This window comes from Drosophila novamexicana, unplaced genomic scaffold (genome assembly GCF_003285875.2).
Source record: "Drosophila novamexicana strain 15010-1031.04,08,12 unplaced genomic scaffold, DnovRS2.1 tig00004554-arrow-pilon, whole genome shotgun sequence".
NCBI lineage: Eukaryota > Metazoa > Arthropoda > Insecta > Diptera > Drosophilidae > Drosophila > Drosophila novamexicana.
The window spans coordinates 148,944-164,109 of record NW_020825051.1 but is presented as its reverse complement, the minus strand read 5'-3'; the positions used below and the strand labels follow the sequence as shown (position 1 = coordinate 164,109).

General features: G+C 35.2%; 1 protein-coding gene across 22 annotated transcripts in view; it reads left to right on the top strand.

The window, feature by feature from the left end:
• The window catches only part of LOC115769329 (glutamate-gated chloride channel), a 54,629-nt gene that overhangs the window by 24,392 nt on the left and 15,071 nt on the right, over positions 1-15,166 (top strand). For 16 of the 22 annotated variants that reach the window (XM_030714069.1, XM_030714073.1, XM_030714074.1 and 13 more), the window contains 3 exons: positions 2,564-2,646; positions 6,845-6,982; positions 7,443-7,595. In XM_030714069.1, coding sequence (XP_030569929.1) covers positions 2,564-2,646; positions 6,845-6,982; positions 7,443-7,595 — 374 coding nt within the window. Of the gene's footprint in view, positions 1-2,563; positions 2,647-6,844; positions 6,983-7,442; positions 7,596-8,368; positions 8,522-15,166 lie in introns of all 22 variants that reach the window. The other 6 variants (XM_030714068.1, XM_030714077.1, XM_030714075.1 and 3 more) reach the window with 1 other exon arrangement.

The window sequence follows — 15,166 nt, the reverse complement described above, 5'->3', positions numbered from 1 at the left end:
CCATTGAATATGTTTAAAAAAGGTATAGTGGTTTATTCGAAATGAATGTAACAGGCAGAAAGAAGTGATCATATTCCTTGTCAAAATAAAAAGCCAAGTCGATTTAGTCGCTCCGTTTGTATTTACGCGTCGATCTGTAATACTAAACAAGTAAGAGGTTCTAGTCGGGGGCTTCCGACTAGGGGATACCCTAAAACCTCTTCTTCCAACATCAAACGCATATATATATTCTATTTTAGAAGCTTTATGTCAAGTTTGGTGACTCTAGCTCTTATTATTTACCAAAATTGCCCAAATAACAGGATATCGATATCGATTTTTATCGATTGCTTGGAAACGGAGTAAGCTATCGATTATCGGAAACAAAAAATTTCAATTCTCTAGCTCTTATAGGTTCTGAGATCCTTGCGTTCTTACATACGGACGGACGGATGGACGGACAGACAGTCATGGCTAGATCGACTCGGATATTGGTGCTGATCAACAATATATATACTTTATGGGGTCGGAGATGCTTCCTGTTACATACATTTGGATTTTGCACAAATACAATATACCCTTATACCCATTTTAAATGGGTTCAGGTTATAAAAATATAGTTTCCCCGGTAGGGCTCAAACTCGCGACAGACCGCACCACTTACTATGCCTCTAATCAGCAGCCACAGCAATAACTAACTATTATTGAGAAAAAAACGAATTTATATAGAAGTACAGAAAACAATCGCAATTGCAATTGTTTGATAGAATTCGAAGCATACGCGCATGAATGTGTGTACATGTATAAAGAAATTCTTGGATTTTGCACTCCAATTGCGCAGTAAAACATAACTTTTGTTTTTTTTTAACCGATCTTAATGTAATTCTCCGCAGTATATCTTATTCTACCATAGAATATTTGTGTATTCTCAAAAAGTCAATTGCATTAAATTTGTGGCTTAAATTGGTGGGCAAATTATAGCTCTGCGGTGGTAGCGGGGAGGTGGCGATAGGTATAAAATGAAAGATACTTGATATATATATATAATATTCTAGAAGTAACATATCAAGTTTGGTGACTCTAGCTCTAAATATTTACCCAATTTGCTCAAATAACAGGATGTCAATATCGAATTTATCGATTGCTTGGAAACGGAGTAAGTTATCGTTTTGCATATTCTTATAATTATGCTTGAAGTATTATTTCTTCACAAATGAATCACCGGCGAAATCGAGTCCTTTGGGTTGATAACTTACACGTAGCTATAAATGTTTATCTCTTGTGCAACTATCAATCATTTAATGTCTTAGAAAATTTGACCCGTTTCCAAGAAATTGATACAAAATCTATATTGATACCCTATTTGTCAGCAGATCTCTTATGATCTCTCTGTAACCATCGTAACCAAAAATCAACTATATATATTTTTGGATACTTTTTGGATACTTGATGAGGACATCGTGTAAAATCAAATAAATAAAATTTGAAAGAACAATTTGAAGGCTATTTTTTATTTGCGAGTATAATAATATTCTATAGCCCAATAGATGTCCTGCATTTAATTTCATCAAGATCGGCTAGCGTAAAGCGAAAATATTTTCTAAGTACATGAGCACATAAGTGTGTTTTCATTTTCATAATAAATATAATTGCAATTGGGATTGTACTGTATGGAAATGTAAATGTGGTGTTAAGGTATGTCGTCGTGGCAATTAATTCGATCGGTTAGTGGGAGCACGAGTTCAATCCCAGCGAGTGGATAAATTTTGTTTTTAACTTCTTGTTTTTAATAAAGCTAGTTTTATTTTGAGTAAGGTTTGAACAAGCAAGATGTTGTGCCTAAGTTATCTTGGCTGCGTCATTTAAGCCAGTTCACATGCAACTTTTTAGATGGCTATATATCCGAAAAATTCGCGAAAATGGGCTATCGTCAGGTTTATTATTGAAATTCTAGGTTAAGATTTAAGCACAGGCTAATTTATAGATTATCACATATTATTTTCGAATTTTGTTTGCTTTTGCAAATATCAGTCTTTTATACTTGTAATAAAAGGCTAGTTTTTCCGGGAGTACTAAAGGAAGAAACCTAATGACAATGTTAGAGGTTGCTGTCCCTCGAGAAGACTTTACCCCCAGACGGGTCTTATCCACTTTATGACTTATTTTATATAGTCTTTGAATTCCTCCTGCAATACTTGCATAATGCATAATGTCGATATTAGGTGACTTTAAAAAACAATGTGCCGCAGAGATTTTTTAAAAATATTTTTTAATTTTTCGCCTGCGTCGCTTTATTTGTCTACAAAATGGTCACCTTCATCAATATTCAAAATTATTCTCCTCGGTTCGGGTCGTCAGGGCGACCGATTGTCAAGAAAATATAAAAAAAAACTATACACATAGCGCACAGATACATTTTCTGAGTATAGTAGGTATGACGAAAGACAGGCTATGATATATTTTAGAGAAAAGTCCGAAATACACATGTAATCTTTTAATAGTCTATTCAATTCTGTCCTCAAGTATATTTGACTTAAGTCTACTATAAAAATTCTAACATTTTTTTTGCTTGTAAATATTACAGACGGCATTTGATATTGTCCTGTCAGGGAAGTCTACATATATTCCCATTCGATGATCCAAAATGCTCCTTCTCAATGGAAAGCAGTAAGTACGAGTATTGATTGATAGCTTTTTATTCGCTAATGACAAATTTCTACAACAACAATTCACAAAATATACTTACATGAATATAAACAAATATACCATCAGGAGAAATACGTATTGAAACCTAAAAAAAAAAGCTTTAAGAAAAAATGTTCATCAACTTGTGTAGAGAATGTTGCAAGCTATTCTCATAACTGGTGAATCGTTTGTGAATTCCCATAGTTATCCAAAGATTTTATAAAGGGAAGAAAAAGGTCGAGGATAGATCACTAGGTGCGTCATCTTTTGTATAGGTATAGATATATATATCCTTGATCAGCATCAATAGCCGAGTCGATCTAGCCATGTCCTGTCTGTCTGTTCGTCCGTTTGTTTGTTCGTTCGTATGCATAAATGCAATGATCTCAGAACCTATAAGAGCTAGAGACTTTAAAAGTGGTATGTAGTTCGTCCTAGTGCCGGCGCAGATCGAGTTTGTATCCAATATTCGATAACTTGTCCCGTTTCCAAGTAATCGATAAAAATCAATGTCGATCCTGTTTTTGAGCAAATTGGGTAAATAATAAAAGCTAGAGTCACCAGAACAACATGTGCCTTCTAGAATAGTTTAAATATATCAAGAATCTTTTATTTTATACCTATGATCACCTCCCCGCTACTAAATCATAGCTACAAATCATGTAAATAAACCAATTTATACTGCCCACCAATTTAAGCCACAATTTTAAACGCTTTTGACTATTTGGCACAGTAAAATCCACTGTTGAAAATTTCATCAAGATCAGTTAAGAAACACGTAAGTTATTAAAAAACACGTGTTTTGGCTGGTCACGAGTCTGGGGTAGCTAGCGCAAATTGCAGCCACATTCATGAGCGTCTTCATTGAATTCTATCAACAGCATTGTAATTGCAATTGTTTTGTTTTTTGTGCTGTAATTTTAATCCGTTATTTTTCTCTTCAACTGTTGCGAGTTCAAACCCTACTCTGCCGCTTGAATATGAAATATATATCTAGCTACCACATTAAGAGAGGAGATTACCCCGCCCCCGCAGTAAAATGTAGTAAAATCGATTTCAAATATACTTATCGGAAGTTTTATTCAAAAATTTCAAATTTGGACACTATAATTTAAAACTGTAGAAGGTTAAATTTTCCCGACTTGCCATGCTTGCAGTCGGCATAGGCATATATTCTTACCACATAATCTATGTATACATAATACAAACATATATATCAGGGGATATGTTCCTGATTGGCATCTGCAGTGGCGCAGCGAGTAGATTAGCCACTTCAAAGCGCTGTGCAAAATCTGCGAAGTGAAATGGCGTGAAACCCGCTTCCACGTGGTAAGCGAATTGGAAAAACGAATTCGCCGTATTCTCTTCCGATCAAAAGTTAAGGCCCCTATTGCTCGTAATCGGAGAGCTCGAATGTTTTGCCATTTAATGTTTCTAGGGAATTTCCATGTCGAGAATTTACTGCTGCCGTCTGCCCAGCTCTTTCCAGAATGCTGTCAGGATTTTCCCTTCGGGTCCTGGCCAGCAAACGTTCCAGCCGGTTGGACGTGCTGACCGTGTCCGCCTTGACAGACATGATGCCTTTTGCCTGACGGAGTTACCGGAGCTATATCTCTGGCTGCTACTGTGATTTCTCCTGGGAGGTAGTCCTAGCTGGTTGGACGTGCTGACCATGTCCGCCTTGACAGACATGATGCCTTTTGCGTGACGGAATTACTGTATCTCTGGCTGCTTCTGTGATTTCTCCTGAGAGGTAGTCGACATATTTCTCAAGGCAGGTTCGGTAGACGTTGAGGTAGATCCATTTAGGAATCTGCTCCTATTCAATCTATAACGTAACGTGATTCAAGCTCAGGTCCAGCAAGATTTTTATCATGTTGCTTTTCATGTGATTATTTAGCTCTGCTGCACACTCAGTTGTTTACGCAACGCCGTTGCCCCAAGCCAGCAATTTTGGACCAAGCTGGTTATGTGCACATCTGTTATTCTGAAGGCCGGTGGGCAGTATACTGACGCCAGGTAGAAGATACACATTAAAACTTCAAATTTCACTGAGATCTCCACATCGTAACACATTCAACGGTGCATTGTACTAGTTCCACCCAACCATTACACTACACATATGACAACATCGTAGTTGACTCTCTCGTTATTAACAAATTTATTGTTTTATAATTATCTATTTTCCATGTACATAATAACAAATTTAACAAGTAGGAGGTTCTAGTCGGAAGCTCCCGACTAGGGGATACCCTGAACCCTCTTCTTCCAACATCAAATGCATATATTCTATTTTAGAAGCTATATGTCAAGTTTGGTGACTCTAGCTCTTATTATTTACCAAAATTGCCCAAAAAACAGGATATCGACATCGATTTGTATCGATTGCTTGGAAACGGAGTAAGTTATCGATTATCGGAAACAAACTCGATTTGCACGGGAACTTGGAGCACCTACATCTAAGTCTGTATGTATGAACGCAATGATCTTAGAACCTATAAGAGCTAGAGACTTGACATTTTAGATGTAGATTCTCCTAATTCCCGCACAACTGACCAAGCGGCGCGTCCGTTAACGTACGACCCGAATACAAAATTAACGTACCTACGTACTAACTGAGACTATAGACTAAATCTATCTACCTGCCTAATAGGAATATAAGACTTTTTACGAAGAAGAGAAGACTCTGAGTAGAATACTCTTTAATACTTGTTCCAATCATCACAGAGGACCGGAACTGTTCAAGCAACGCATAGTTTGATGAACCAAAAACTGAACGTTAAAAATATAATAAGGTGTTAGTCAAGAAGGAACTGATAAGTTTATTTGGCTAGTCAACCCAAAAGAGTCAACTTCACCCGTAATCCTTGAGTAAATTTTGATTATATAGATGGAACTTAAATGTCAAATTCTACATCCATTAACACAAGTAATAATAATATTTCGATTTTAGCAGTAGTAGCTTTATTTATTATACACCAAAAAGTGAATATTTAGATGCGTAGATGTTGAAGGTTAGAGAGCACGAGCTAGAAGAAAAGTGTACATACTTTTCGTAATATGGTGAAATAACAAAAAAGTGTAACCAAACTTATCAAAGACAAAAAACTTTAAATGAAACAATTTCTGTGCTGTCAGATCGCCACAAAATATTACACAACATAGTCCAACTATTATTTAAAAAAGTATTTTTAACCATCAAAAGTCTACTGGACTATGACGAAAACCACCCACGAGGATTCCAGTTAAGCCACAAGAGGCCAACAACAGGAATTTTTCTATACAGATACAATACTGTCCTGGTGAATACAAAATTGTGGTGTCCATACACATAAAGAATAGGTCGTACCATAGATATACAAATGGTATTTGTCGTGTACGGATAATCAAACTCCTTTGATCATCGCTTGATGAAACCCAAAACAATTTTGCCCTTATTGACCACGGTCGTAACTTGAGAATCGAATATAAATGTATGATCTAGAATGACACCTTAATCATTGACTTCATTACTAGCACTATTAGCACGCTGCACAGTAATCTGTCAAGAGTGTAAAAAATCATTTGACATGACACCAAGACTGAAAGGCAACATTTTCGGATTGTAAAAGTTTACATCAGGCCAAATATTTTTATGCAAAGCACAACTTAGTAATCGAGAGTGAGACAGTATCGTGGCAAGGTCATTGGAGAGCACCAGAATTTTTTTATATTTTTCTAATGCTAAAGCATTTGCTGTTGATAGAAGAAGTTTCCGGGTATCTCCTCTTCGAGCACTCCCGAGTAGAGCTTTTAACTTGTTTTTGTATATTTTCATTGATGGATATCATTAATTTTTATTCGTTTTTAGTTTTCATGGTGGTTCGTTGGGTCACTAGTGTCTAGCATTCTTTTCACAAAGCCATTCTCAATATTTACTTTCAGTTACTAGTTAGTAATGGTTCCCGATGTCAATGATGAAAAAAAGTCTATTTTGGAAAGAAGCTTATCGTATAGTATACATAGATCACAATATTTATTTTTTGGGTATAATAATATGTAACAATAGTACGGTGTGTTTAAATTAAAATTCGCGCAAGTGAGGATTAAGATAAGAAATGAAAAATGTAATCAAAAACTTGTATGTATCCATAATTTCTCTTATTCTATCCTTATGTTTTCTGTTCATTCTGACCTACAGTTTCCTACGAGGAAGCACAAATCAAATATGTCTGGAAGAATGATGAAGACACATTACGCAAAAGCCCTTCGTTGACCACACTGAATGCATATTTGATTAAAAATCAAACAACGGCCTGTGATCAAAATAGTTGGAGAGGTAAGTTCAGCTAGTAGCATCCAATTATTTAAAGCCTTGATCTTGTGTGTTTGTATCTATATGATTTTATGTGTTTGTCTTTAGGCGCATCTTTTATTAATATCCAATGTTCTCGTATTTGTCTATATTTTACTTCTAAGTTAAAGTGGCTAGACCAAAATTTGCAGCAACAGTTTAAGTTTCTTAGATCCTTATCAATTTTGAGTGCCATTTTTTGTGCGATTACGATTATTTCGACTTGTAGTCTGAAGCTTATTTATTGCCTTCTTTATTTAAGAGATTATATATATACATATTACCAACAAGTACATTAATTGTTTTGCATATCTAATGGTCTAATCTTTGTCTACCCCTAACCAAAAACAAAAATATATAAATGTTACAACAAATACTTGGTCAACTCCTACTCTCTACAAAAACAAAAACAACATCAATCTTATTGCTAAACTCAAATCAATAGGGAACTACAGCTGCCTTAGGGTCGATTTAATCTTTACCAGAGATCGGGCGTTCTATTTTACCACCGTTTTTATACCTGGCATTATTTTGGTGACGTCGTCTTTTATAACATTCTGGCTAGAATGGAATGCCGTGCCCGCTAGATCAATGATAGGTAACGAAAACCAAATAAAACACCAGTAAAAAATAATACCAAACCAAACTAAGCAACCAACAATATATCTTTAATTATTAAAATTTACCCTTGCTAATTTCACTGAAGAGTACAAATTTAAACCATTTTTGTATACGCCATTAAGATTTGACTTTTTTCGCCTTTTTAGCGATTGACTTACAACAATTTGTACTGCCCTCTACATACGCAATTTATAATCCTTATTTCATTTTGATTTAGTTGAAAATTGCATTTACACATTCTGCGTAGTTTGCATTTGAAGACACATCCCTATATAAAAAATAATCAAACAAAAACCAACCTAATTTGCAGCCTTTCGTTTTAATGCGTTACCACTTCCCAAAAGAAAAGTATGCGACACTACCCCTTAAGAATGTATTGTTTTATGAAAGGTTTGGTGCATGGGTTCCGTTTTTAATATTTTACGCTTAACCTTCCTAACAACCAGTCCCAAGTCAAAACCAATACCGAAGAACAGAAACTCAATACTTTCCATTCTTATTTTTATTTAATCATTTTTTTATTATTATTATTTTTGTGGAAGTACCGCTCAGAAAAAGTAAACTTTTCTAATTTAAGAAAGGATAGGTAAGATATATTCTTCTGTGTGAATCTATGTGTACTATTACTGTCTGTGACTCTGTCTCTGTATTGTCTAAGAAATGTACTGCGTTAACAGCGGTTTACAGTTGTGTTTTATATAATTTTTAATTTGTGGCCCAAATTCAACGATTTTGGCATTGTACTTTAAGGTAATTACAGTTGCCTACAAGTCGAAATGACATTTACCCGTGATCGTGCGTATTATTTTACAACCGTTTTTATACCTGGCATTATATTGGTCACCTCGTCGTTTATCACATTTTGGCTAGAATGGAATGCAGTACCAGCCCGGGTTATGATCGGTACGTAAACCAAAAACCAAATTTTTACTGCAAAAAACCATAAATCCATTGGAAGTTAAACCAAAGTCTATGAGAGTTTCATATGCAATCAATTAAAAATCGTGAACTTTCAATTACTAATGTGACGACATTTTAGACGCTGTTTTGCTAGTGAAATACTAGCAGATAATAATCAACGTTGAACTTGTTCCGTACCCAACAGTATATAAAAACAGCTTGCAATTTATTCAGAGTATTGACTTATAGTATCATATTTTGGCGCTTGGCGCTTAGATTTTGATTATGTAACGATTTTGTTTTCTCTTCTACCATACTATATATCCAATCCCTGCACTGTTGAGTCTTTTTATTCATCAATACTATCCACAATCTTTTGCACTACCATAAATAAAAACTTGACTTTAAGCTTTGCACTGCATGCTAATATCTCTTTTAATATATTATTATAATCTATAAGTTTCCCTGAATATCAGCCAAGAAAGTCCAACAGAGTTCTTCATTAAATACACCCAAAACCAAAAACCTTTGTTAATTTTGAGGATATCATTTTCTAATGCGAAGACACATGACCGTGTTCCCATAGTTCTGTAGTCGTGGAAATGTACATGTTATCCGCAAGTTGAGTGATCTTGAGCGTCAAGTAAGAACGCTGGAGTCGAGTACAAAATCCCCTGTACCCCTTATATTTGGCTCATGCAAATGTCCTAGCAAATGTCAACATAATGTTTACTTTAGTATACTTTTGAAGAAATCAGAGTGCCGTATATTTACTTTTTTGGGGCTGCTTTGGACCAAACTTAGTTCTAGAATAACTAAGCTTCTTACTTGAATGCAAAGTCTTATCAAGATGGCACCACTATCTTGTAAGGCTGTATATAAATAATCGGTCGAAAACTTAGTTTCTGTATGGAAAAATATTCTGTTTCCCAATATTGCATCTTCACCAAACTCATCGTGCCACTGTGTTATTTTTTGCATATGCTAGCACATTTCATTTATATATTTAATTTTTATACCCTGAACCCATTAAAAATGGGTATAAGGGTATATTGTATTTGTGCGAAAGCCAAATGTATGTAACAGGCAGAAGGAAGCATCTCAGACCCCATAAAGTATATATACTCTTGATCAGCATCAATAGCCGAGTCGATCTAGCCATGTCCGTCTGTCTGTCCGTCCGTCCGTATGTATGAACGCAAGGATCTCAGAACCTATAAAAGCTAGAGACTTGAAATTTTAGATGTAGGTGCTCCTTCCCGCGCAGATCGAGTTTGTTTCCGATAATCGATAACTTACTCCATTTTCAAGCAATCGATAAAAATAGATATCGATATCCTGTTTTGTTGGGCAATTTTAGTAAATAATAAGAGCTATAACCACCAAACTTGACATTTAGCGTCTAAAATAGAAATTGTATATGCATTTGATGTTGGAAGAAGAGGGTTCAGGGTATCCCCTAGTCGGGAGCTCCCAACTAGAACCTCTTACTTGTTATATTTAGTTTATGGGCTATTTCTTTCCTATAGGAGTATAATCTAGATAGTTGATGACAACTTCGGATCTTAAATTACAGACTTTTATACAATATACATTTTATAACTTTACTGAACCAATTGAAAAAGGGTAAAAATTGTATAATGGTTTTGTGAAAATGATATAACAGGTAAAGCAGCAAGACGAAAATCGCAGAAAACCAATATACTTTTCACTTTGTGAACAGGATATAAGAAGAGCGGTAAATTGACACAGAAGTTAATTATAAGTGAATTTTCATACCATAAACTTAACAGGAAAAGTGTTGGTCAGCATTAGTGATGCGGTGAATTCAATCTAGCCATTTACGTCTGTCTGTCCGTCTGTTCGTATATATGAACCCTTCGATGTCAGAACCTTTAACAGCTAGAGACTTGACATTTTGAACGTAGAGTTCCTCCTAGTGCTGGAGCAGTAAGAGTTTGTTTCCGTTAATCGATAACTTGCCCCGATTCCAAGCAAACGATTAGAATCAATAACGAAATCCTATTTGTTGAGCAAATCTCTTAGGTTTTAATATCTAAACTGCACATGTAACTTAGTGTATTTGATTTGCGAGTTGGAGTCCAGTATAAGGAACCAACTTAAGAAAAAAAATTGTTTTTGTAATGCTAAAGCATTTGCTGTTGATAGGAAAAGTTCTGGGTATCCCCTCAAATATTTTCAATGCAATCTTGTTATCGTATCTTAAATTTAGACAATTTTCCTATTAAATGCAAACATAATGTTTACATTAATATACTCTTTAGACAAGTAGATTTTGCTCGTATCTAAGAAGTGCCGAGAAAATAGTAAGTGCCGAGTTTGGTCAAGATATCTTGATAACCAAAAAAGGTTTTTAATCAAAAACCTGGTTTTCGACCGATCGCTCTTATGGCAGTTATATGATATAGTGGTACGGTGTTGATAGGACTTTGTATTTATATAAGGAGCATGGTTAAACTAATAAATGCCGAGTTTGGTCAATACATCGTTAAAAACAAAAAATGTTTCCATACAATAACTTAATTTTCGACCGGTCGTTCCTATGGCAGCTATATGATATAGTGGTTCGATCTTAATATAATTTTGCCTATCTATGAGGAGTAAAGTAAAACTAATAAATGCCGAGTTTGGTCAAGATATCTTGAAAAACAAAATGTTTTTTCATACAAAAACTTAATTTTCGACCGATCGTTCCTATGGCAGCTATATGATATAGTGGTCCGATCTGAATAGGATTTTTTATATATATGAGGAGCATAGTAAAACTAATAAATGCCGAGTTTGGTCAAGATATGTTGATAAACAAAATGTTTTTTCATACAAAAACTTAATTTTCGACCGATCGTTCCTATGGCAGCTATATGATGTAGTGGTCCGATCCAGTTGGTTTTGACGTATGTGCTGCGTGCAACAGAAAGAGGGAGTTCTGCAAAGTTTCATTAAGATAGCTTTAAAACTGAGGGACTGAGGGAGATGTCTCCTTCTATGGGTTACACATTTCACGACAAAATTATAATACCCTCTGCAAGGGTATAAAAAATCAAAGTGAAGATAAACATAAAATTCTATACAACTTTTGACCATTAATTTTTTGATTTTCCAAGAACTGAAAACGAATTTTCAGTTTAATTTCCCAAAGATTCTTAAAAACGAATTTGAATCTTATTCAGTAACCGTAAAGGTGCCCAATTTATCTTACGTTTTCATCAATCAATTAGTCAATCAGTTGGTTCAACCTTTAGAAAAGCTCAGTATTAATTTCAAAATTGGTTACTTTCTCTCTAAAAAGTTGTTTTTTTGTTGAACGCTGTCTGTTTTATTTTTATCCCCGTAGCTATAAGAGAAGTCAGGGTAGGAAATCTGCATCCCTTTCGTTATACAGCCGCAGACCTGCGGTCATTTTAGCTTCAAGTATTAACAGATATGCGTTACACTGCTGATGCAGATAAGAATGGGAATTTGGAGCATAATTAACCATCAGTAAAGGTAGACAACTCGTTCCTCCTAAAGGGGATTTCAGCCTTTCTACTGTCACACAATAGTAACGTTCTGCTTCCACGACAAGGTATCTATTATGATAGGCCTTTCTTAATTAACTTACATTTCCTATCGCCTATCAAATCAATTAAAAGTAAAATGCTACTATTGGGTTTTTGATTATGGCTAGCATTTCTCTTCCAAGAGAGTTTCTAATATAATATTATTTCCAGCTACTTGGCTCTGGAATAAGGTATGTAAATCTATTATTTAGTGATTGGTAATCATTAACCTAAGGCTATGTACAATAGCAGATTTCAAGAGCTTAATAAATGAAAGGAAAAGTATTGCCTTTACCTTAACAACCAGCAAATCTGCATATGACAACCATTCTTTCCTCCATGGGAGTGCCTCTTGTGCGCACTTCCACTGCAGCGAAGCATGTTGCCATTCCACCTAGTAATTGTCAGGAGTCAGTCGACATCGGAGCGAAAGCCACCTCGAAGCAGGATTCGAATTGACTAATAGACAAAATTCTTTCTAATTTCTTCCCGTGTCCACTCTGGATGCCAGTTATCCATGTTCCGAATCCTACATCTATCTAATTTAAGATCCTGAAAGATTCTATTAACCTTCACTTTGTTGTGAAACCTGCATTTCCTCTCTAGCATGAGCATCCCTGTATGCACCACAAGCTTTATCTATCTATCAGATTAAAGCACTTTGTGTTCTGGGGATTCCGGGATACGAAGTCGCACGTTCTTGCAAAACTTCTTACAGCTAGAACTGCTTGTGTTTAAAGGGTTGAAGGGGTATATACATTTTATGCAAACGACATACATTTGGCAGAGAGAACTTCTCAAACTTCAGTATTTACATCTTTCATTAGGACTGAGGCGATCTAACTGAGTCCGTCTGCGTATTGGTATATGTGAACACGGAGATTTAAAAAGAAGCAGAACTGCTAAGATAACTGTAGAGCAAGCGTATATGTATATGTATATATGGAGTAAACTAGAATTTTGTAACAGCAGCTTTGCTGTTGGCTCAAAGTATCTTGCAGACTAGTCCTCCCTGTGGAGGCAGTTCATTTCCAACATTAATTGGTATCGCTTCTTGAGTAATTGGCCAATTTTAACATAAATCCACCCTTCCGGGTTGTTTCCACCTTGAGGTAATTCTGTCCGGCACAACTTATCGTTGGATTCAGCCTGGGCTATTCTCTAGATACTGTGGCGGCCTGTTATTTAGCCATCGGCCCTAACCATTTTCAGAATGCTTTCTCTGAATGGGTGCTTGAACGTCAGTCTTGTTAAGCCATTCATGGTGCTGCAAGTTGTTGTCGTGCCTTTCTCGAATTGCTTCTCTCTTCCTCACACGACGATAAGCGTCGGCCTTGCTTAAGGCGTATAGAATTATATCTGCCCTGTGGATCAGGCGTTCCTGTGAACAGAAAGTTGTCATTAACCTGCCCGGGGTTCATGTCCGTACTAGATGGCCCCTGATCCACCCTGTTTCATTTACCATGCGGCCTCCATTTAGATATATATTTCCGAGATATCATCCAAACTACTTATCATTCAGCTACAGGATTGTTGTCGTTGACACTGATGCCTTCCCACTTGCACCTTGCATACTGTTACTTAAATTCGTGAAATCTCGAAAAACGAACACTATGTGTATCCTAAGGATAGACCAAAAACAGTCTACACGAAGATGAGTGACGCCCATTTGAATGCAAGGTAGAATTTGTAGTGTTCTTTTTTACGAGGCTTTTCGCCCTAAAAACAATCCGATGTGGCTCGTTGAAGCTGACACGAAGAACGCACTCAGGCTGCCTTTAGCAAGGCTGGTCGATGCTCTATAATCGTTAATGCTCTATAATCGAGTGTACTCGACTTTTAAATTCAGTTAATATAATATTATGGTTTTAAGCACTACTCTTTGAATTACTTGAATCATAAAATTTAATAAATATAATTTTTAGAATATTCATGTACTCATAGATGCATAAACTTCTGTGCGGTGTATATAGTAGGGTACACAGACAGTGAAACATTCATAATAAAGGAGAGGATATTTACCAAATACCGATATAAGACTTATGCTTAATGTACAACATTCATTTCCTTTAATTGTATAGTTCGCTTTCCAATTGAATCTATAAGGTTTTACTCAGCAAGATGGGATCGACCCATTACTTAAATTGTTGCAAAATCTTTTAATTATTAATTTTAATTTAATAATTAAGAGTTAGAAATAGGTTTTCGGATGGAAACCTTTAAAAAATTGAAAAAAGTGGGGTGTGCTAACCTTCTTCAATACAATTTTTATTTGAAATATTAAAATATAGTAGAACACCCATTTTTGTTTTATTTAAATGAGAAATGAATATAGTTTCAACGACAAAAGTTTTAAAATGTTAGTTTCGGATAGGGGGTGTGTTAACCTAATGACTCGCAGTGTATATATATATATATATTTACAGAATTAACCAAAATATTCGAATACAGTATAAGTAGACGAAGTGCATTAATATTTCACTTGGAGGAAATATTCCTCATTCCCTCCTAAATATAAAAAGCGCACTTTTAAAGCTAGAAACGAGATTTGATATACACACATATTTGAATGCTATGTTAATGATATTATGAAGATGGGACAATAAACTTAAATGTTACTTCACATTTAATTTACATTTTATATTGAGCGATATTTTTTGATTTATGGAAAGCAATGCGTGCCTCAAAAACCAAATATTATATTGACTGAGGGGTAGAGGAAATTTAGTAGTCGATAACACTCGACTAAACCGTTCTTATTTGTTTATTTACAAATATAATATCTTTTAGTTATTTAATGCTTTTTAGTTCCTATTAATTATATCTCCAGAGTCAGGAAATATACATTTAAAAATATGGTTCAGTTTCTTATAAAGAACCCGTGCAGTTCGACATTAGCTTGCAACCTTTATGAAAAAGCTTGCTTACACATCATTACAAACTTTATAAGTGAATCTTAAAGCAGTTATTATTTGAAACACACAAAATATAAATTGCGCCTGTTATATTTTTGATCCCTAGAATTTTTTACTGGACATGTAGACATTATACATTTTTTTTCATTCAAAATGGAAAGTGTTGCTTTTTT